Source organism: Nicotiana attenuata, chromosome 3 (assembly GCF_001879085.1).
Source record: "Nicotiana attenuata strain UT chromosome 3, NIATTr2, whole genome shotgun sequence".
Classification (NCBI taxonomy): Eukaryota; Viridiplantae; Streptophyta; class Magnoliopsida; order Solanales; family Solanaceae; genus Nicotiana; species Nicotiana attenuata.
In genome coordinates this window covers 30,605,149-30,629,864 of record NC_031991.1, presented here as the reverse complement: position 1 = coordinate 30,629,864, position 24,716 = coordinate 30,605,149, and the positions used below count along the sequence as shown (strand labels likewise).

The 24,716-nt window shown below is 39.5% G+C and overlaps 2 protein-coding genes across 4 annotated transcripts in view; both read right to left on the bottom strand.

Annotated features, from left to right (window-relative positions):
* LOC109223469 (putative late blight resistance protein homolog R1B-12) overlaps nt 1-10,191 on the bottom strand; it is a 14,795-nt gene extending 4,604 nt beyond the window's left edge. Inside the window, exons 1-4 of one of the 3 annotated variants that reach the window (XM_019387799.1) lie at nt 10,121-10,191; nt 9,780-9,925; nt 4,033-6,668; nt 1,606-3,529 (exon numbers count right to left, since the gene is read on the bottom strand). In XM_019387799.1, coding sequence (XP_019243344.1) covers nt 5,002-6,621 — 1,620 coding nt within the window. In that variant the 5' untranslated portion in view covers nt 6,622-6,668; nt 9,780-9,925; nt 10,121-10,191 and the 3' untranslated portion in view covers nt 1,606-3,529; nt 4,033-5,001. Of the gene's footprint in view, nt 1-1,605; nt 3,530-4,032; nt 6,669-9,779 lie in introns of those variants that run through there. The other 2 variants (XM_019387798.1, XM_019387800.1) reach the window with 2 other exon arrangements.
* Nucleotides 3,498-4,777, bottom strand: LOC109224254 (putative late blight resistance protein homolog R1C-3). Its single transcript, XM_019388841.1, has 2 exons — nt 4,033-4,777; nt 3,498-3,529 (listed from the first exon to the last, which is right to left on the bottom strand). Exons 1-2 carry the CDS (start codon nt 4,775-4,777, stop codon nt 3,498-3,500), a joined length of 777 nt encoding a protein of 258 aa, XP_019244386.1.

Below are 24,716 nucleotides of genomic sequence, written 5' to 3'. Positions count from 1 at the left end.
TTGTGCTCATTCCATTGGGGGGAAGAAGACTAAGAAAGATATGCCATTTTTGGTAATAAAAATTATAAGACATTCCCTTGAATATCTCTTTGCAATATTTTTTTGTCTTTAACTTGCAATTCTTTATAAGCTATAATATATATACATAACATATATATATATATATATATATATATATATATATATATATATATATATATATATATATATATACTACAAAACATTACAAGAAATTATATTTGGAAATATATATACATAACATACTATATATAGTATAGTATACTATATATACTATATACTCTATATATATATAGATAGATATACTAACATACTATATATACTACAAAACATTACAAGATTTTTCAAAAGGAGGGCCCCACCCCCAATGACCATTGCCAACGGTCATATTGCACAAATAGCTTATTTTTTATTTTATTTTTTCTTTTTCAATTTACAAAACTAACCTTCTCTAAAACTATAAATACCCCCCTCCCTCTTCTTCATTTCAATACTCAATACTCATTTCTCAATCTAAATTTCTCTCAATCTCTCAATCTCCAATTTTCAAGACTTCAAGTCTCAATCTCAAATTTCAAGTTAAATCATGCCTCGTCCGGAAAGAGTGCGCTTATTTGTTTCGCAACACTTTGAAGTGCTTGAAGAAAATGAAGAAGGCCAAATATTAAAGTGCAAGAACTGTGGAAGAGTCTTAAATTTTCGTTCAGGGTGTACCACAGGCATTTTAAGGAGGCATATAAAGTATTATCTTGAGCGTATTTATCCGGAAATTCGTCTTTAAGATTTTTCGACAATTTGTGTTATTTTAAAATTATTAGATGTATTTATGCTTAATGTTTTACTTTGTTATTAATTTATTATGCATGATAATTTAGTTTTACTATTGTTTTGCTATTTTACTTTTTCTTCAAGTACTTTAATAATTAGGTTTCTATATTATATATACTACATATATTTATATAGCCATGTATAATACATATATGGTTTACAAGAAATTGCCTTAAACAAAAAAAATTTAAAAAAAAATAGCCCGGAAATAAAAAAGCTCGTTATGCCCGTATGGGCCCGCGAGCCCGGCCCATTTAGCCCAGGACCATGTGGGCTTATGCCCGTCATGGGCTGGTTCCACCCGTTGAGCCCATGAAGCCCGAGACCGCCAGAGCCGGGGACCTTTAAGCCCAGGCCCGTTTAGCCCATTTAGGCCCGGGCCCGGCCCAGAATACAGCATTAGTTGGAGTTTCAGCATAATATGCTGGAAATTCAATGCACCGATCTCCAGTATATTATGCTGGACCGGTCCCTGTTGCAGCAAAATAGTGGCTATTTTTCAATGACTTTGCAAACGCTGGCTATTTTTGAATAATCAGTCCGAAAACTGGCTAGCCCGTACTATTTCAACGAAAAACACACCTAACTGTTGCAATTACTGCGGCCCAATGATGAGCAAAGCCCAGATTTTTAGTTAAAATGACATCCAAGTTTAATCTTGTAAACATTACAATTACTAACCTCCCTACTTTACTCGAGGGGAACTCAGAAATAAAGGAAGGGACAACAAAGTAAGCTGACTCACAGACTCAATACACAAACAAGACAAGTGAAAATACTTTGCATTAAACAAAAGAGCTCTTTCCTACAAGACTTACTAAAGGTCTGAGATCTGAAGTTTGCACATGAGAACTTCAGATTTAAAGATCTGAATTTTACACTACTACATGAGAACTTCAGGCCTCGGGACCTGAAGTTTGCACATGGGAACTTCAGATTTAAAGATCTGAATTTTACACTACTACATGAGAACTTCAGGCCTCGGAATCTGAAGTTTGCTAAGTACAAAGCAGAGGTCTGAACTTTGCACTGCTACAGGTGAACTTCAGACTCCCAGATCTGAAGTTTACACTCCAATAGGCCAACTAAACAAAATATTCTGAAAAACGGGATATCATAACAAATTGTTTGGAGTTCCAAAATTAATCTGCAATGTGAGATTCGTTGGATGAGTGGAGAAACTGAACATGAATACATATCTGATACATGACTACAGACAACACCAAGTTAGATTGATGTCCTTAAAATCAACCAAAACAAAAAGAAGAGCTACCCGTCAACTCCAGATAAACCAACCAAAAATAAGATTTCAGCAAAACCAAATTATTAAATAATACCCCTGAATTGTTAAAATGATGAATAATTTAAAGGAAATAACCCCAGTTGCATAAAGTGTAGCTCAACCTCTACAATGCATAACCAAATTACTTCTGTTAACCGAATCTAAATCTGATGAAAAACAAAGTAAAAAATGACATACAACAGGAGAATAAAAGAATAAAAGAAAAACTTCGGACATTTTGCTATAAACTGTCATATGAGTAAGCATGTTAGACATTTATGATATAAACTTCAGACACTGGGATATGAACTTCAGACATTTTGCTATGAACTTCTGTCATTTGGGTATAAACTTTAGGCTATAAACTTCAGTTATTTGGGGTATGAACCTCAGACATTTGGCTATGAACTTCAAGACATATGGGTACATACTACAGATATTTGAGTATAAACTTCAGACATTCGAGTCTGAAGTTAGACGCTGCTATTGTTGAACTTCAGGTCCCGAAGCCTGAAGTTTTTTAATGGTTGAAAACAACAACTTCACGAACCCATAGAGTGTGCGGGCAGAAGAGAAAGGAATCACTACAAAGCGTGTATTGTAGTGCAATCTCTGAAGAGTAGTAATTGGTAAAATGGTTCAAATTCTTGAGGATGATGACTACATGACTAGAGGACGGTGAAGCGGAATGAGCGGCGCAGATGACAATATTATTCTCTGTTGTCGGAATTAGTGACAGAGGATTATTGTTTATTAGATATGCGTAACAAAGAAAGGTGTTAGGGACGAAGATAAGGGCGAAGGAAGAGCGTTGCGCTAGATTGGAGCGGCGGAGGTGGTGGAAGATTAGCAATAGAGGTGGTGGAAGTTTGACGACGGTGATGGAGGAGCGTGCGGCTGCGCATGAGACACCAGATTTTGGTGATCTATTTTGGGGTATAGATGGACCAGATCTTGATGGAGGGCAAAGTAGTACTTTTGAACTTATTTTAAGACAAAAACGGGCGTAGATGCAAAATAATTTGAAAACTGGGTATGGCTTAAAGACCACCGCACAAAGTGACTCTCCCGTATAATTTTCCTTTTTTTGACATGAAACAGGATAGCTATGCAACCAAAAGAAATGCTTATAGTAAGTGCAGTTGAAGGTGTTAACAGATTCCATCATATAGCAACAGATATTAAAAAGCCTTGTAAACTAAAAAGGGGATGGAACTTATAAGTTGACGAGGAGAGTCGGGTCACTTTATCAGGTTAGGTATTCACAAGACTGGATGAACTTATGCCTATGCACAACTCTCTTAGCAGTATAGTGCAGAACATCAATGTGAAATACTTACAAGAAGAGAAGTGGCACAAAATAATCAGATTAACTTCCACTATGATCTACATCTTCACAACCTGTACACCGTAAAAGAAACAGTGGACAAAGTAAGTTGAATATTAAACAGATTAAAAATAAGATCATTTGTGAGCCTTGACAATCTCCTAAAATATAGGAATTTGCAACAAAATACCTCTACTTTTCTTTATTTTTCGACTTGTCTGCTTACACCCTCAATCTCAAAATACAAGTGTCGTACTTCGTTTTCAAAATCTTAAATGATCTCTGACTAAATTTTCAGCTTATCTTTTGACATTTTAAAATGAGAAAAGTTGCAACTTTTGATGTTTTAAGTACGTAAATTTGTTTTGAAAAATGAAATCAATCTCACTGTACTTTAACTCAATAGATGATGTAGGACTATGAATTTGCGAGAGGGACTAGTTTCTTCCATGCGATTTTCACTGAAGTCTTCTTTCTTTTTGGGGGAAATAAAACGAGCCCCTTTTCCAGGCATTAAACTAACCCCCTAATTAAATAGGGCAGTGGGAGAAGTGCTTGGTGAAAACATTTTAGGTACCTCGAATTCTGTATGCACGAACTACAAGATCATCAGCTCCCAGGTTCCGTTGCTCTTCCTGAATTCGCTCGGCAGAAGTCACAACGGAACGCTCGCAGTTCTCTATCTCAATAGACTGCAATGTGACACTGTCCGCGAAATCCAGAGGTATCTCTTGTAAATGATAGCAATGTCTTAGCACCAGATGCTTGAGGAGTGGAAAATGGTCACTAGTTGCCTTCCAGTATTTGGGATCTGAGCTACTTAAAAGCAAGAATTTCAGTTGATAAAACCCATTCTCAGATGGTTCCCACTCTTCACCTATGCAAGCACTGTTCTTCAATTTAAGTACCTCAAGATTGGGTAGCATACCAACAATGTCCATATTCTTCCAAGGCATGCACGTAGAGCAAAATGTCAACTTCTTAAGGTTCTGCGGAAAGTTGCCTGGAGGAGGAAGGCACAAACTCAAGTGGTTAATATTTGTTTGAATGTAAAAACCCAGTGACTCAAGTTTAGCTAGACTAACAAGGTCATTGAAGCAATCTGGCATTTCACTCTCATTGTATTGAACCTTGTGTCCTAGAATCATTAGCTTCTTAACATTGGGAATCCTTTTGAACACTTCCTTTGTACAATTTAAAGGATTCAACCCAGAAAATGTCTGCAAATTTTGCAGCACCAAGCACTTCTCTTCGTCAGTTGAGACATGAGAAGGTTGGGGTAAGCAATTCAAGCTAAACTTTAGATGCCTTAATTGTGCCATCCTCCATATTTCTTCTACAAAATATATACAACCACAGACCCGGTAATCAAATACAAAAGTTTGAAGATTCCAAAGGCTCATATGCAGGGGAGAATCCAAAGATCCGGCATAGGTAAAAGCCAGGTATCTCAAGTGAAACAGGCAAAGGATATCCTTAGGGAAAATGCCTCTCAATGTGTCAGTAGCTATATCTAATACTCTCAATAGCTTGAAACGTGAGTACTCTAGTTTGATATCCGGAATGTAGTAAGGCTTACCCAAAAATAAAATCGAACGGGCTTTGTTGTAAGTATCATGATCAAAATATAACTTATATTGTCACAACTCGAGATACTTATCCGTCTATGAACTTTTGGATGAAAGAGGTCAGGCTTTGCATGATGATCATCATCTTTCTTTTGAATGACACGCAGAAAGTTTTCTCTCTGAGCTTCTCTCAAGCAGAATCCATGTAAAAGATCATGCATTTTGCATGTCTTTATTTTTCCATTGCGAGTACTCCCCTTATCGGCGAAAACTAAACTTCTATCTATAAGATCTTCTAAACACTTCTTAGCCACTTCTTCCAAGCTCTTATCCTTTTCTACCTCAAGAAATCCCTCTGCAACCCATAGCCTGACAAGTCTCTTGACATTAATCTCAGTGTCTTCCTGAAAAACTCCAAAATAAAGAAAACAGGCTTTTATGTGATGAGGCAAGTGGCGGTAACTAAGATCAATAAGTCTTGAGCACTGTTTATCAGGACACTCATATAAAAGTGAGTTCACATCTTCAGCAACATTTCCCCATTCAACTAATGAATGGATTTTGGAGAGAAGTCCAGCAACTATGATGATTGTTAGCGGTAATCCTTGACATTTTTTAACAACTTCTTTCCCTATATTCTCAAATTCAGAGGAAAATACTTTTTGAGTGAAAACCTTTGAGTGGAAGAGGTTCCAACTTTCATCGATACTTAAAAGACGCATGCGATGAAAGGGAGGTTCATTCATGCTAGCATATTCAGCTACCTCTGTATTACGAGTGGTCAGTAATATTCGGCTTCCATTGCCATCATCTGGGAAACATAGCTTCATATCATCCCATGCTTCAGTGCTCCATATATCATCAATGAAAATCAAATACCTCCTCCCTTTTAAACCCTTTTGTAGCCGATCTGCTAATTGTCCATCACTTTCGTTACAAATTTCTCGAGGAATTGACATGATAGAATTAAGAAGGCCTAGAAGTATCCTTCTAACATAAAATTCTTGTGAAACAGTAACCATTGAGCGAGTGTCAAAGCGAGAAATGATTACTGGATCACAATAAATTCTTGTCGCAAATGTTGTCTTACCAATGCCCCCCATCCCAACAATTGAGACAACTTTTAGTTCACGTGAGCCCCTAGTAAGATGATCCAACATCATGTCTAATTCATTGGTGTGGCCAACCATAACATTTTCTGGCTGCGAAGAAAGTTTTGATGAATCGGGACTAACACCTTCATTTGCTGGAAGAGCTTTGACATTATTTTCATAGCTCGTCTTGATCTTCATCCAGTCATTCATGGTGGAATCGATATCGCCTTTTATTTGGATCAAGCTGATTCCAAGATTTCCACTTTCAATTGCTAACTCAAGTTTATCTTCTAGTGCATATGCCATCTGTGTGGTTTTTGCTTCCAACCTTTTAATCATCTCAAGATCACTTCTTTCCACAGAATCCTCCAGAATGGACCTCAAAGAACCAAGAGTTTCATGTAGAAATTTCATTTCTTCTCCTTTCTCAGGATACTCATACGGGTTTTGTTGCAGAATTTTCTCAATAGTTCCCATAAGGGAAGTCAGAGCAGCATAAGCCATTCCCTGTCTCTTTGTGTCTCTGCAGTCGCAACAAAACTACAAAGGATCTGCACATGACAAATGACTTGAAAGTTAAATGCTGGAAAAGGAAGAAAGTCAAAATCCTGCACTTGGATGAGCTTATTCAGAAAAATCTACTTTGATTAAAGTATGTGGCTCACTGGTGCAGCAGACTTCGTTAATTTGTGAAATAAATTGAAACTTAAACGAACCTATCAAATGGAAGATCTCTTTTACACAGATAACTTATCAGTACTAATTATAAACTGATGCAACAACATTGCAATGTCCAAACTTTTTAGTGATATCAACAAACCTGAAGCTAATTGCTAGACCAGTCAAACAACAACAACAACAACAACAACAAAGACGACCCAGCAAAATCCCACAAGTGGGGTCTGGGGAGGGCAGTGTGTACGCAGACCTTACCCCCAATAGCGGAGCCACATGCACCCAAGGGGTGTCGTTCGTCGAAAAAATACACTGTTTATCTCGGTAAATTATTTAAAAATATGTATATATACTATATAATGACACCCCTTGACTTATTGGTGAGTTTATTTCTTTATATTTTGACTCCTTCAATGAAAATCCTAGCTCCGTTACTACTTACCCCTACCCTGAAGGAGTAGAGAGGTTGTTTCCGAAAGATCCTCAGCTCAAGAAGACGGAAAAGATGAGAAGAGAAAGGAAAGGAAGGGACAATATATTAGTAACATCAAGCAGAAACCAGAGGAATAATATTAGCATCATAAAAACTAGAACATAGTTGAAATGCAAAAACAAAACCAGGAAAAAAAAACAAAAAAAAAAGCCCGATGCTATTAAAACGTAAGGATAGTGAGAACACAACGTAAACCCCCAGCAGTCTAAGACCACCCCTATCGAACTAGCCTCACTTCTGGACTCGACTACGTCCTAACCTACAACCCTAATGCTCGATCTCCACACTTTCCTATCAATGGTCATGTCCTCGGAAATCTGCAGCAACGCCATGTCCTGTCTAATCACCTCTCCCCAATACATCTTAGGCCGTCCTCTACCTCTTCTCGTCCTCGCAAGGGCCAAACTCTCGCAGCTCCTCACCGGAGCATCAGGGCTCCTCCTCCGCACGTGCCCGAACCATCTGAGTCTCACTTCCCGCATCTTATCATCCATAGGAACCACGCCACCTTCTCTCGAATAACTTCATTCCTAATCTTATCCATCCTAATATGCATGTACATCCACCTCAACATCCTCATATCTGCCACTTTCATCTTCTGGATATGAGAGTTCTTAACCGGCCAACACTCTGCCCCATACAACATGGCCGGTCTAACCACGACTCTATAGAACTTACCTTTGATTAACGGTGGCACTCTCTTGTTACACAGGACTCCTGATGCTAACCTCCATTTTATCCACCCCACCTCTATACGGTGTGTGACGTCCTTATCAATCTCTCTGTCCCCTGGATAATCGAACCCGGGTACTTAAAACTACTTCTATTGGGGATGACACGTACTCCAAGCCTCACGTCCATGCCCACTTCCCCCGACTCGGACTGAACTTGCATTCTAGATATTCTGTCTTAGTCCTACTTAATTTGAAACCCTTAGACTCAAGGGTGTGCCTCCAAACCTCCAGCATGTCGTTAACAACGCCTTGCATCTCATCAATCAGAACTATGTCGTCAACGAATAACATACACCATAGCACCTCCTCTTGAATGTGGTGTGTCAGTGCGTCCACCACCAGGGCAAATAAGAACAGGCTGAGCGCAGATCCTTGAAGTAATCCATAACAACCGGGAAATGCTCTGAGTCGCCTCCCACTGTCCTAAACCAAGTCTTAGCTCCATCATACATGTCCTTGATCGCCCTAATGTAAGCTACTGGCACAACTTTTGCCTCTAGGCATCTCCAGAGAACCTCCCTAGGGACCTTATCATATTGTATCTCCAGGTCAATAAACACCACGTGCAGATCCTTCTTCCTATCCCTGTAATGTTCCACCAACCTCCTAATAAGGTGGATAGCTTCCGTAGTCGATCGACCCGGCACGAACCCGAACTGGTTGTCAGATATAGACACAGTCCTCCTCACCGTTACTTCCACCACCCTCTCCCAAACTTTCATGGTATGACTAAGTAACTTGATACCTCTATAGTTATTACAACACTGGATATCACCTTTGTTCCTGTCAACAGTACCACCGTACTCCACCCTCCACTCATCCGGCATCCTCTTCATTCTGAAAATAACATTGAACAGCCCAGTCAGCAACTCTAGGCCTACTCTACCCACACACCTCCAAAACTCGACCGAAATTTCGTCTGGCTCGGTCGCTGTGCCCCTGCTCATCTTACGCATTGCCTCCATGACCTCCACGACCCTAATGTTACAATACCCAAAGTCTCGAAGACTCTCTGAATGCCCCAGATCACCTAGCACAATATCCTTGTCCCCCTAGACTAGTCAAACACAAAAACAGAAAGAAAAAAATGAAAATGAAAGAATCTAACGAAATCTTGAAATCGTTAAGCTTACAACTAAGCCCTAAAGACTGAATGAAAAGGGAATAGAGGTAGAACTATAAGCATTTTCGGATCATAGGTACAGCTCTAACACTGGCCAACATGGTAGTATAACAAGACCTCTCTAGCCTTGTCCTTGACAAGGCATAATATAGTGAATATAAAGCTAAATCTTCTACCACAGTGATCTTTTGTAATGGAGTGTTCCAACCAGCTTTGTGCACCTCGGTTAGTCGGCTGTTTATAACCTCCCCACCAGCATAGGCATCACGTAACTCTAACCACCAATGCTTATATAAATGGAAATAAATCACCTAACACTTTTTTTGTGTACTCGATTGGATTTTAAACGTTGGTCTCCCAATGGTCCATTCTAAATTCATTGACCATTATCTGCTTTAACACAAAATCTACAATTCTGCTGCAACAAACCTAACAAACTAAAAGCCCAAGCAGAAACAATAATTTGCTTTAGTTTATCCAAGAATCTGTTCTTTGACAAATCAACCGGGCGAAACAACAGGTTTCACTTGAGACATTGAGAAAAGAAAAGAAAAATAAAAGAAGAAGTATTTAATCAGCTAACACGAAAATGGTAAAGAAGTGGAATCAAGCAACTAATCATGAAGTTACTGCTTACCAATTGGCTATGAAGTTACTCACAAGTCTCAGTTTTTTTTCCCCCTCAGCTACAAATTCCAACAATGTCTAAGCAGCAACCAATTACAGATGCAGCAACGTGACGCCTCTTATTTACTGCTACAACTACACCAAGCTCATAACTCCCTGATTAGAGAAATGTGGAAAAGATTTTATTTAACCAACTAGAAAGCTTTCAGTCTTAAGCACAACTCTCTGCTTTTCTTTCTCTGTGGAAAAGATTTTATTTTACCAAACTAAGAGTCATGTATGAAAATAGCACCACCCTTAGGAATGCAGAGATGTTCCTCACAGGAAATTAACAAATGAGCATAAGCTTACAGTATTGGCTAGAAACTCAGAAAGTCAAGGTTTCATCCCCAAGGCAGCGTTTGGGCCGCTGTGCATTTAAGGCCAAAAAAGAAAGAGAACAACTTGCACTACTTGGTAGATAGAGGTTGCCCCAACTTAACACGAAAAAATTGTGAAAATAGCACGGGCTAGCCAGTTTTCCGACTGGTAATTGAAAAATAGTCAATATTTGCAAAGTCATTGAAAAATAATCACTATTTTGCTGTACCTGTGTATTAACTTCTAGCATATTATGCTGGAACTCCAACACACGAAAAGTTCCAGTATAATATAGTGGAGATTGAAGCACATGTGTATGAAGTTCCAACAAATTATGCTGGACCATTATATTATGCTGGAACTCTAGTATATTATGCTGGAAGTCCAATATATTATACTAGAACTCCAGTATATTATGCTGGAATATTTTCCGGATTTTGAACAATATTTTCATTCAGATTTATCTTTGCATGAAAATTGGCTAAATTTCGATTACTTTTGAAACTGTGTCTATTTTTCAATTACATTTTTGAATCTGGCTATTTTTGAATTTCACCCGAAAAATTTGGGTGGCTTAGCGACTTTTTGCCTTTTTATTTTGGTCCAAAATAAAAAAAAATTCATATAATCAAGAAAAAATTAACTTTATATTTTGGATTTGCCCTTATTTAAGTATTCTTTTGCCATATCCAATGTGTCAAGTTAACAATATACAAATTTTAATTAAGGATAATTTAGTCAAAATACTTATTTTTTCTAGGAGTTACTATTTTATTAAAAAATATGTCAAAGGCTAAAAGGTCACTTATTATGTACAGGAGGGAATAGTAAAATAGTCACTGGTCTGATTAAATTGACTTGCCACTAACTAATATATGGTGGCCTTGTGGTTGATTGTCCTTTTTGGGCGCCCAAAGGTGTAACCACTCGGATCCTTTCAGGTGTTAATCTTTCTCGAGAGAACTTGCTCTGATACCAATTGTTATTTCAGGATGCACAGGTGTTAGTTTTTCTTGAGAGAACTTGCTTTGATATCATTTGTTATTTTAGGATGCACCAGGGGAGGTGAATTGTATCTTGTCCGATTTTTGCGTGTCAAAGATGTGGTTCTTTAACATAAACGTTATATACAAATATAAAGTGAAGTGCAAAAGTTAAACAACACAAGGATTTTTACGTGAAAAACCTACTTGTTCAAGGGAATAAGAATCATGACACACCCTCATAAGATTTGCTCAAATTTTACTAACTTCAAAGAGCACTTTTAGTTTACAACTCAATAACCAAAGATAATATAAATTCTAGTACCTTACCCCCTAAAATCAATCCAATTGTTGCTAAATTTTAGGTTGCAACTTTATAACCAAAGAGATTAACTTCAGTACCTTTAACCCCTTCAAGACTATAAACTCTAGTGTAGAAAGTTAAACAAACTCTCAAATTTGATAGCTCAACAACACACTCCTCAAAAGCAAAATAGGCTACAATTTAAGACCAATGAATCAAGACTCAACAACAACTAAAGAGCTAAATAGCTTCATCTCCAAAATTAGGTTCTTCAGTTGTGCAGCTTGAATTCTTGAAAGCACTATTTTGCTATGATTGCTATTGTTCTTGAATGATTCTCTATATTTGCGCAAAGTAGCATTAGCTTTAGTAACATCAACATGATGCGCTATATGGATGTGAGGTTGGCCAAATCCTTTTTCCAATTTTAGCTCCAAAACATAAATAATTCGGTTACAAAAAATAATCCCTCTAGGATTCGATTTCCTTAATTTTTCAACTCCATATACCTTTTATTTTCCACACATCTTTTCCTTTTATACAAGTGCAACAATATTTATATATCCTTTTGACCACGAATTCCTCCACTTGACATAATACTTGTAGCCCACAAAATAAGTTATTCAAGGAATTCGACTTGCATAAGAAATCAGTTTCTAGCTTTTGATAAGTGTATATGAACCTAATTTTTTTGATATGCTTTGACAAATATGCAACACAGCTAGCACAACAAATATCTTCAAAAGATTTGATTCTTCAACAACTGTTTGTTAATCATTAAAACTAATTTAAGGTTAGCTCAACATATTTCTTGTGTCCTAATCTTTATCTTAAGAGAATAACTAGTATTTATCGTCAGTGAACACTTTTTTTCTATGGTCAGGGATTTTAAGGATACAAAAAATAGGAATTCCTGTCAGTTTTACGGTATCATTATTTCTTCAGCAACAACATTCACTAAAACATCCTTATCGTGGAATCGAAGATCTATAAATAGACATTTCATCGGTAAAAGACGCATGAAGAGACAATAATCTAGAGTTTTGTTATTTCATTTTCTTTGGTAGGAAATAAACTTTCCTTCCATGCAGCTCTAAAATAGTATGCAATTTCTCCCAAAAAAAAATAAATGCAAAGTTGATGTCCCGGTCTCCCTCTTTCCCTTTAAAATAAAATCGGTGAAATCCATCCTAAAGTTATTTCACTTGATAATATAGGCACATCATGTTAGGTTTTTGTTCTAATTCTTTTCATATTTGAATTTTACCTTTTCTTGAATGAAGAAAAATAGTTTACCATAATTAATTTTGCTTTTCCTAAAAAGAAAGTGTAGATTTCTACCATATTTGACTAATCCTCTTCTTGGAGGAGAAGCTTAGCATCCAAAATATAGTCACTAAACGGTCTTGTTTAGGAAAAGAATTTATTCTCTTGATAGTTTTTATATTTTCATATTAGCTTGATACAAATAGACAGAATTATAAAGAGACTAAGCTTAACCTAAGGAACAAAAATGGAGAATTGTTCCTGAACAGTTGAGCTCGAGGAAGAAAAAGAGTAAGAGCAGAGAAGAATGAGAGATTAGATTCTTATTGCTATGATTCTCAATGACCTCATACAGTTGGATATCTGCTATATATCGAGCAATGGAGGGGAAGGGAAGATTCCAGAAGTTAGTTATAACTAACTTCTTAACAGCTTTGCTAACAGACTACTAACGGCCTCACAGTCTCACTAATGGTCACGTGTGTTGCAAAAGCCCTTAACTAACAACCGTCTATTAGCTAATTACAATGGTATAGAATCTGCAATCAAAATATGAAATCACTAAGTGGATTCAGTTGAACTTGTATCAATACTCCCCCCTTGAGACAATCCTTGTCCTCAAGGATTAAATTGAGGGAATTGCCTGCAAAAGGTCTCATAGTCTTCCCATGTGAACCCTTCCTCAACAGCATCGAGCCATTTAATCAGCAGTTGAGTTGCAGGCTTGCCATTCTTTTTTATCAATCTTCTGTAAACAACTGATTCAGGCAATAGGAGGGTAGGACCAGCTTCAGAGTGTACCACTAGCAGCGTCACATAAGCTGTGCGAAATCCCAACTTCTTCTTAAGTTGTGAGACATGGAAAGTTGGATGGATTTAGCATCAGGGGGTAGATTTAAAGTGTAAGCCACAGATCCCACTCTTGTAATGATCTTGAAAGGACCAAAAAACATGGCAGATAATTTTTGCATGTTATGGGGCTTGAGTGATAACTGTATATAAGGTTGCAACTTGATGTATACCCAATCTCATACAGAAAAAGACCTGTCAGTTCTTCCCTTATCAGCTTGAACTTTCATTCTATTCCGAGCTCTTAGAAGGTGAAATTTGAGACTTCTGAGAGTTGGTTCTCTGGCTTGCAAGCTTTTATCCACCAAGTCCAACTAAGAATCAAAAGCCATATAAGGCAGTAGTGGAGGTGGCTTTTGACCATATACAGCTTCATAAGGGGTCATATTGATGGCAAAATGAAAAGTGGTGTTGTACCACCACTCTGCTAGTGTCAACCATTGAGGCCATTCTCTAGGTTTCTCAAATGTCATACATCTTACGTAGCATTTCAAATATATATTCACTACCTCTATCTGCCCACCAGTCTGTGGATGGTAAGAAGTGGATGTTAGGAGATATACTTTCTGCAGTTTGAACAGTTCCTTCCAAAACTTGCAAGTGAAAACTGTATCTCAATCAGAGACAATGGTCTTAGGCATATGGTGTAGCTTGAACACATTATCCATGAGTGACTGGGCAACATCCAATGCTGAATAGGGATGTTTGAGTGGCATAAAGTGGGCAACTTTGTTTAACCTATCCACCATCACGAAAATGACTTTCTGACCAGCTGCTTTAGGAAATCCTTTTATGAAATTCATTGATATATCTTGCCAAATTCTATCAGGGATTGGCAAGGGCCGTAACAGGCCAGGATATGCAATATTTTCTCACTTGCATTTTTTACAGACATCACAGCACCTAATGTAAGAGTACACATCTTATTTTATTTTCCTCCAATAAAAATCCTGCTTGAGTCTTTGCAGTATTGTTGTGATACCAGAATGGCCACCACCTGGACTATCATGGTAAAAGGATATCAGATTCTTTCTGAGCTCAGCCACGTTCCTACCACCATCCTACCCCTCCTGCTTAGAATGCCAGCTTAGTACTTGTAGTATGACTTAGGATTCTTGCCTGCCTGAACGGATTGAACTAGCTTCTGAAATTTGTCATCTTGATCCCATGAATCTTTGAAAATGTTCAACAATTGAGATTGCACTCCTGAGATATTGAAAAGTTGGAGAGACTCATCTTTTCTGGAGAGTGCATCTGCGACTATATTGTCTTTACCACTCTTGTAAGAAATGGTGTAGTCAAACCCCAATAACTTCACCAGCCATTTCTGCTGGCTAGGAGTAGTTATCCTTTGTTCCAATAGATATTTCAAACTATGGTGGTCAGTTTTAATAGTGAATTGCCTTCCCAACATGTATGGCCTCCATTTTTGTACAGCAGTAACCAGTGCTAGTAATTCTCTTTCATAGACTAAAAGAGTTTTGTTCCTTTCAGATAAGCCTTGGCTAAAGAAGGCTATAGGTCTATTATGCTAGGCTAACACAATTTCAATTCCTCCACCTGAAGCATCTGTCTCCACCACAAATTCTAGAGAAAAATCTGGGAGAGCTAGAACAGGTGTTGTACTGATTGCTCTCTTTAGCTGTTCAAAAAGCATGTGAAGCTGTTTCATTTCATTGAAAATTGTCTTTCCTTAGCAGGTCATTCAGTGGTCTTGAAATGATATCAAACCCCTTGATAAACCTCCTATAGTACCCAACTAGTCCTATGAACTCCCTCAAACTCTTAGGAGTGGTTGGTTGAGGCCAGTTGATCTCAGATTCCACCTTTTGTGTATCCATGGAAACCCCTTTCTCAGAGATGATATGGCCTAGATAGTCAATTTGTTTAACTCCAAAGGTATATTTGCTTTTCTTTGCATATAAGGTATGGGATCTCAAGATGCTGAAGGTTTCTTTTAGGTGAGAGATGTGGTCCTGCCAGTTTGGCCTGTAGACAAGGATATCATCAAAGAAGACTAAGATGAACTTCCTTAGATGAGAGTGAAAGATCTTGTTCATTAAACTCTGAAAGGTTGAGGGAGCATTGGTTAAACCAAAAGGCATGACAGTGAACTCATAGTAACCATGGTGAGTTCTAAATATTGTTTTTGGAATGTCTAGTTCGAACATCCTGATCTGATGGTAGCTACATCTAAGGTCCAGCTTAGAAAAGTATTTAGCACCATGCAGTTCATCTAATAACTCCTCAATCACAGGGATAGGAAACTTATCCTATACAATGTGGTTATTCAGCTCCCTATAATCCACATACATTCTCCAAGATCCATCCTTCTTCTTTACTATAACAATTGGTGAAGAATAAGGACTAGTGATCTTATCACACCAGATTCCAGCATTTCATCAACCATTCTTTCTATCTCATCCTTATGTACTGCAGGGTACCTGTAAGGCCTGATATTGATAGGTGAAGTGCCTTCCTTTAAGATGATTTTGTGATCATATTCTCTGGGTGGGGGTAATTCCTTAGGTACTTCAAACAAGTCTTTGTATTATTGCATAATACCCTGTAGTTCTTGTGCCTCTCCTAGTTGTTCAGTGTTGCCATCCATTAACAGTAAACTGGCTTCAGCACTACCTTGTTGCTCTTCTTTGAATACTCCAACAGATATCATACAGAGTTCAGCTGGCTTGGCTAATAGTTTTTCCATGATGTGTTGTTGGATCATCTTGACAACTGCAGGTTGCATTCCTCTGAGTGACACCTTATGCCCAAGACACAAAACTCCATCTTAAGTTTCTCAAAGTTCCACATGATGTCACCCAAGGTGATCAACCTTTGGATCCCTAAGACCATGTTGCAGCCTCCAATGGGCAATACCAACATGTCAGAGTCAAATGTCACCCCCTGCATTTTCCAATTCAACTTCTTATACACATAGTTACTCTGCACCTTCTTCCCATCAGCTACAGACATATCGAAGGGTGTTATAGCAGACAGAATACACCCTATTCTTTTAGCAGTATTGAGATCTAGGAAATTATGGGTGCTGCCAATGTCAATCAGTACATGAATTGCCCTTCCCTTCACATATACAATGACCCTCATGCACCTATAATCATTCAAATAATTCGTAGCATGTACTGACACATAGGGCAAGATGGAGTCCTCATCATCGGTCTCAAATCATGGGCCAATCATTGTTAAGAACTCAGCAGGCTCTAGCATTACTTTCTCATCCTTTAGTTACTTTATTTCTTCACATCCATCTTCTATTTCCATATAAAACATCTGCCTTCTATTCTTACAAACATGACCATTGGTGTATTTCTCATCACAGTTGAAGTATAATCCATGTCTTCTCCTTTCATCCATTTCAGTAGGTGTTAGGAGTTTAGCATGTTTTATGTTTAATATTTGGGTTGTTGTTTAGTTTGATAATTGGGTTATTAGGGGTAGTGTTCTAGGGTATTATGAAATTCTGAGTGGGTTTAGCAGGTTGGGTGGATCCATAAGAGAAGGTGAGACCGAATTTGCTTGTTCTTTGAAACATGAGATGAAGGATGAGAAAAGATCTGTTTCTGAACCATCAGAGTCTGTTCCTGAATCCTAGCTAAACTTACAGCCTTAGCTAATGATCTAGGACCTAACATTTTCATAGTTAGTCCAATTTCTGGTTTAAGCCCCCCCCCCCCCCCATCTTGGCCATTCCCTTGTGATTCTGTGCTTCGTGTAAGATTGGTGCCATTGCAAAGCCTTTCCTTCCAGCTTGCAGGAAGCCAACTTTACCTTGGCATCTTCGGGTGTTTCATCCACGTCAAAGAATTGCACATAGCTGTTGAGCCAATCCTTCAACCCATATCCATCAAACTTTGGAAAATCCACCTGGTAATTTCGAGTGGTCACTTGGTAGGGACCAGCTAAACCATTAGCCCTGTAGCCATTCTCCATTGGAGCAACATTGTTACCTTCGTGATCTACGCCATTAACAGGAAGATTTTGAACCATATAAGGGTTCAAATTTCCTGTCATCAACCTCTTGATTTCTTCAATTGTTTGTGCCACCTTTGCATCTACTGCTTGTTATAGATCATTGATGGAACCAGCCACACCTTCCATAGATCCCTTCAATGAGTCAAATTCTCTCCGTAATTCTTGCATACGAGTGTTGTAATCACCCATGGTAGCAGGTCAGAGGAACACTGCTATGATACAAATGATACAAACATATAAAATTAGAAAGATACTAAGCTTAAGCTAAGGAATAAAAATGGAGAACTGTTCCTGAACAGTTGAGCTCGAGGAAGAAGAGGAGTAAGAGTAGAGAAGAATGAGAGATTAGATTCTTATTGTTGTGATTCTCAATGTCCTCATACAGTTGGATTTTTGCTATATATCGAGCGGTTGAGGGGAAGGGAAGATTCCAAAAGTTAGTTATAAACTTCTTAACAGCTTTGCTAACAGACTACTAACGACCTAACAATCTCACTAATGGTCACGTGTGTTGCACATGCCCTTAACTAACAATTATCTATCAGCTAATTACAATGGTATAGAATCTGCAATCAAAATAGGAAATTACTAACTGGATTCTAATTGAACTCGTATCATAGTTTCTCATATATAGGTCAATTGACCAAACCATATAAAGTATGTTATGCATTTTTAGTATAATTCTCTTTGTCGTCTGATATATCATCGTCAAGATTTGCTTTGCTAGTTTTTACATGACGCTTTATTATTTCGATCCCAACACATAATACCTGCGATTCAGAGTTCTGATGAATGAATGGCTTCTCTAAATATTTTGACATTAATAACGCGAAGGAGATGCGAAGATTGAAGAGATTCGTAGAGAGAGAAGGAGGGAGGCGAGTGTTTCAAAAATAAAAAGAAAGGCAAAAGGAAAATAACCGCATCCCCTGTTACGTTTTCTAACCCTTAAGGAAATTCAACAATATAACATGTAGTAGTTTAAGCTTATAACTTTTCAATCGTAAGAAAGTATTGGAATACGCATTAGTGTTTACCTCGAAAAATATGAGTAACAATTAAAGGTGATTTGTGGTTTTAAAGATATGTGATTTACTCCAATACTAGTGAATATACAAGTAATATTAGGTTTAAGTAAGAAGAATTGATGAACCAAACCAGTGTTGTTAGAGCAACGGGGACCTCGAGCTCGGCTGTCTCGGGAGCCTCGAGGTGAGTTAAGAGCTAATAAAGTATGAACAATAAAGTAAAAACAATAAAGCTAAAGAACAATTGTGGAGCACGGTAAATGAGAAAAGCAGAGTAGAATATTTATTGCTGTGAATGAGATATCCTTTACAAATATTGGGGTCCTCTTGATATAGATGGAGAAAACCCTAATATGGTACATTCCCAATTATGGTAAATAATTCTATTGGTACAGCTGTATAACAACCTAGTACGGACTCGTACTATTTCGTACAAATCTTATCCCATAATTTATGCCCTGATCCACGTGTCCTTGAGAAATTTCAGCTCTTTCTTGAGTGTCATCGAAATTGTAGTGCCCTCGAGGTAGATCATGACGGGTCTCCGATTTTCTCCCTCGAGGTGTGCATTTTCCAGTCAGATCTGGTCTTTAACTTCGTGCTGCCCGAACTCGAGCCCGGGGTACCTTTAAGCACTTGAAATCGAGCTCTCCGATTTCGACCGTATACAGATAGTCCCCGCGTTTCTTAGAATGAAAAGATATGAAACGATCTGATTCTCGCCCCTTCGATGTCCCGATCATGATGTTAGTCTAGTGAGGTCAGCGGTCCGTGTGACTGAAAAGTCGTGCAAAAGTTACGCCTACACAATTTTCGAAAAGCTTTAAATGAAAGACGGCTATTGGTCGTCCGTTTAGCTTTTCCAACATACTTAGACAACCTCTATAAATACTTTAATCCTTTATTCTTCAAACTTTTACTTTTACAATATCATCAAATCCTCTCTGCACTTATTCCTTCCTTGTGCCCATTTCTTAACCAGCTCCTTCTCCTTCTTCTGAATTTTCACAACAAAAAATGGCAGAAACTTCTAAGACAATTGCACAAAAAGAGAAAGCCTCTTCGTCTTCACGCCCGTCGAAGAGTGAAATGGTGGTACCTCCTAGCATTAGAATGTACCCCCTGTCTTTGTGATACGTCTTCCGATTTCAAGGTTGACAAGCCTGCTTCGGTTCCAGGACGATGTGAACCCATGTCTCGGTATATTAGCTTAATAACCGAACTCAAACAAGTGAAGGCAGATTGCCGTTGGGGAGATGAAGTGCACGTGGAGATCCCTTCACCTGATGAGATATTACTACTCACAAAGCGGGGTACCTAAGCGTATATACATACCCATTTACTTTAGGTCCCGTCGATCCTTCTTCGCCCTTTCCAGACCCAGTGATCCTCGATTTCTGTCGACAATACCAAGTGACACTCGGCCAAATTTATACTTCCTTCTAGCGGGTTGTTCACCTGATTAGGTACTTTTCGAGCAAAATGGAGGGGATGTCTTTTACCCTTGAACATCTGATCAGATTATACAGCCCTCGTCTCTATCGAGGTGGTCTGATAAAATTGCAACATCGATCTTCGAAGTCTTTCTTCGCTAGCATCGATTAGGATAAAGACCGAGGGTGGATGAGACACTTCGTTCAAGTCAGGACCTCCGACCTGATTCCAACTAAAAAGATGCCATTCCCCGAGGAATGGAATACGAAGCGTAATACAGACCTATCGAGCATGTTTCGTTACTTAGACATTTTCCCTTTCCTTTGAACTAACTCCCTTTTGATGATGCAGCCGTTGATTGGTATCCAGGTGCGGTTGAGGACCTTTCGGGATGGGTTCGGCAACTAGCCTCCTTTTCCACATATGCCGAGCGCATCTGGCACAATTTGGCCAAAGGCTGATGAGAGGCCAAAAACCATGGTGAGTCCTTATTATTTGCATATTTAAATCCCATAGTGAAATACTCCTCAGCAATACACTTAACTTTATGCTTGTGCAGGCCTTGGAGATGTTGTTTCGATGAGGCCACCCCCACCTAGCGAGGGAGTGACCCAAAAACCTGCCAAGGACAAGAGAAGAAGGAAACGGTCGCCGACGGAGTCCTCGAAGCCTAAAAGGGCCAAGCTTTGAAAACCTAGGGCCGATACGGTGGCCTTGACTCCGAAAGCTGTTGCACGTCTTTGTGCTGAGGATGAAGAGAGAGATGAGGTCGAGGGCGAAGATGTTCGCCCGTTAATAACTTGGAGAGGGGGAGGCAGCAATCCTTCAAAGGCTGCTGAGTCGGAGGCCACCGAAGCGGTTCATCCTCAAGTTGAGGAAGTTCCCGGGGGGAGCTCGAGCAAGGTTCTCGAACCGACTAGTGGCATGGAAGCGCCCCGTCCTGAAGGGCACTTGTTAGACGAACTCAGAGAACCCAGTCCTAAGGTTCCTCGAAGGTGAGAGAAGTCCCCGATTGAGCCGCTCGGGGTGATTGACGTGGATGACTCTCCACCAGGCCCATCATTTCTGAGGGGCAAATACGGGATTCCCTAGATATGAAGACTCATAATGCGGGAACATCCCACGGGGAGAATGACATTTTCGTCGAATGCCTTGCCGGGATCGAGGAGGGTCCCGACTAGGGATGGCAATGGGGCGGGGCGGGGCGGGTGCGGGGCGGGTTTGACAAAACCTACAAAAATTTCAACCCGCCCCGCCCCGCCCCGCCCCGCATAGTATTTTTCATTTTAACCGCCCCGCCCCGCCCCGCTTGGAACCCGCCCCGCCCGCCCCCACTTAATTTTTTCTTTTTTCATAATTTTTTTTCTAAAACAAACTAGTTTGATATTTTATTATTATATAAAATAGAGAATTTAATAGAATCACATAAAAGTGTACCAAAAGAAAACGTATGAAACTTTTCTTTATCATCTAAAATCTAGTATAATATTTCCTTTAAATCTAATTTAAATTCTATTAATCTACTAATATCACTTAAATATACGTAGAAGAATCATAAATAATATTATAAATTACGCCAATAAAACTTTCTGAATAACACGATTAGAACTTTTTGAATATAAGAGTAAAAGTCAAGCTGGTTAACAGGGTTTTTGAATATAATATTACTGTTGTTTCTTTATCATCTAAAAGAAAGTATATAGCGATAACCTAGGATAAATAGTATAGTACTGATTAAATTATACTTATAATATAAGAATTGCGAAAATTAATGCTTACCCTGAATTGGAGATCAAGCTGGTTAGTAGGGTTGCTGGTATCAAGCAAAGCTACAGTAACAAAGACGCTTTATTTCAAAAAAGATAAATTTAAAGTTGCCCCGTATAGAACTCGCATTAAACCCGCAACCCGCCCCGTCCCGCTTTAAAATTTTAAAAATTATTTTAACCGCCCCGCCCCACCCCGCACCCGCCAATAAGAGTAACCCGCCCCGCCCCGCCCCGCATCAAACAAAACCCGCCCCGCCCCATTGCCATCCCTAGTCCCGACCTAGATGCCTCGTTCATCCTCAAAGAGGCTGAGAAGCTTCGAAAGTAGGTAAACTTTGACTTGATAGCTACATTTAGAGTTAGGTTCTCTGCTTTTCTGACCTCCTTCCTTTGTGTTTAGTCTGCGATGCTCTTCGATCGAGCTTTTTCCAAGTCTCGAGCTGAGCTTTCCCGATGTGAAGATGAGCTCAGGAAGCTTATGTCAGAGATGGATGGACTCAAGGCTCTCTATGCCGAAAGAGAGGGTGAACTTAATGATCTTCGAGCAAGTTCGGCGAAAACTTCCCAAGAGCGGGCTGAGCTCATTGAAAAGTTAATATAGCCTTTGTGGGTGCATTTTGTACTTGTTAGTTTTGGCGTCTAATGTTCCACCTTTGCAGTTCCAGGAGAAGGCCGACTTGTTGGAGCGACTTCGGGAGGAGCTTAAGACCAAAGAGGCTGTAACCCTCGGGTGAAGGCAAAGTATGGATCGCTTGGCCTCCGAAAAAGACAGCCTTTGGAAATAGCTGGCTTCGTCCGAGAGCCAGCTTCGGAATGAAAAAGAGGAGGGTCGTGAATTTATGGAGCTTCATACTAAGACAGCTACTGATTTATCTAAGGTTAAGTCCGCCGATGCGTTTGTGTCTTCATATCGAATCGATGCTGCAGCTGCCAATGCTCGGGTTAGGGAGATATCCGCTACAACTGAGCTTAAGTTATCTTACGCCGTTAATCATGCTCGGCTGGAGTCTCGAAAACAAACTCTCAAGGAAGTGCATGCCAAAGGCTTTGACCTTTCTGCAAAAATTGAGAAGGTGAAGGCTTTGGAAAAAGAGGCAGTTGCATTGCTCTCTACTGATGAAGATTCCGTCAGCGGCTCCGAGAGTGGGGAGGAAGAAGATGAAGTCCCCAAGGAGGAACAGGCCCCCGAAGATCAGGCTGCCAAAGGTCAGACCACCGAAGATGTAGTTCCAGTGGATGTTGCCTCCGAGCGAGCGACCCCGACAATAGACTAGGTCCTCTTTAATTTTTATATTTTGTGTAAGGGCTCCTTGGGGAGTTTTGTAAATGTGCTTTGTGAATACAAAGGAACTTTTGTTTCGACCTTGGTTTGTGGCGAATATCATTTTCCTTTATTTATAGAAAATTTGCTTGTACGACCCAAATTATCAGCTTGAGGGTTGGTTCAAATTTAGAATGCAATGAACCCTTAAGTCCTTTACTGATTAACACGATGCCTCTTGAGGTCTTGGGTAATTCTCTAGCTTAAATCGATCTTGTAATGATGCAACCCTCGGGCCCGAGTTGAATGAGAACGAGGTCTTGGCCCCCATTTTCTTAACCTCCATTCGTATTGGCCCCGCGCCTCTTAGAGTAAGGAACGATTTGGACCTCGATTTTCCTAAGCCTTTTAAGATGATGTCATGCCCATGAAGTGGGCGCTTGAAGTGATCAGAAGTGTCATGTCAATGCTCTTCCCTAGAACATCAAATGCGTACCAGTGTTGGTCGGCCACTTGCGCCGCTGAAATTGTCATCGCCTTTCACCGCCTGTCTATAAATACGAGGCTATCCGATTTGAACAAAGACTGTGCTCATTTACCATTTTTACCCTAGTTCTTTCCCTTCTTTATTTTTTCATCTAATCATCTGCTTCCATGATTCAAAACTTGCGAACTCCTGGACACATGGCAACAACTTTAGCAGTTACGCCAAGGCTTTTCTTTTCGAAGCTTTGATTCAGAGCAATGAAAAAGTGGCATAAAACCCTTCCCGTATCAGGAGATATGCGATCCTTTCTCTGTCGCTCATCTTTCTGAAGTTCAACCTGGTGTGGCGCTTCATTCCTTTTGCTTTCCATGGAGTGAGGTGTTACTATCATCTACTAACTTTTGCATCCCACTCCGGTATACCGTCTCAGGAAGTGGCTTTAGAATAGTTATGCTGACAAGACCCATACTTGCCAAGCCATAATTTTCTCTGCTTGTTAAAAGCTTTTGCTTTTTGATAGGCTATAGCCTTTTCTTCATCTATTGATGTCTCGGAGGAGGTTCCCGAAGGCGCCGCTTTCGAGGATGTGGCCCTAAAAGTAGATTAGGTTTTTGGCTTTGTTTTTGCTTCCTTGTTCCTGTGTAAGGACCCTTCGTGGCATTGTAAATATATTTTGTAACTATCTCTTGGAAATAAAAAAGGATTTTATTTTTGTATCATATTTGCCTTGTGTTGAATCTTGTTCATATTTGTTGAAAATTCGATCTCATAATTTAAATGACCGTTCGAGTTTTGGTTTGGGTCGTGACAACCCTTGGGTTTCTAACCGATCAGTGTAATACTCCTTGAGGCCTTCGTTAGTCCTTGAGCTAAGCTTAAATTGACATGATTAGGAATTCTTGGGTCCGAGTTGAGCGAGAGCAAGGTCTCGAGTCTGACACAAAGTTATCCCTTAGACTTCGTGGATAGTCCCCGAGTGAGAATTTTCTCGAGCTCGGGTAGCCCTTGGGCTTAGTGGTTGAGTGAGTACTTGCTCGAACTCGAAATAAAATTAGCCCTTAGGCTTCGTGGATAGTCCCCGAGTGAGAACATTCTCGAGCTCGGGTAGCCCTTGGGCTTGGTGGTCGAGTGAGTACTTGCTCGAACTCGAAATAAAGTTAGCCCTTAGGCTTTTTTATATATCAGCCCTTAGGCTCTTATGCATCAGCCCTTA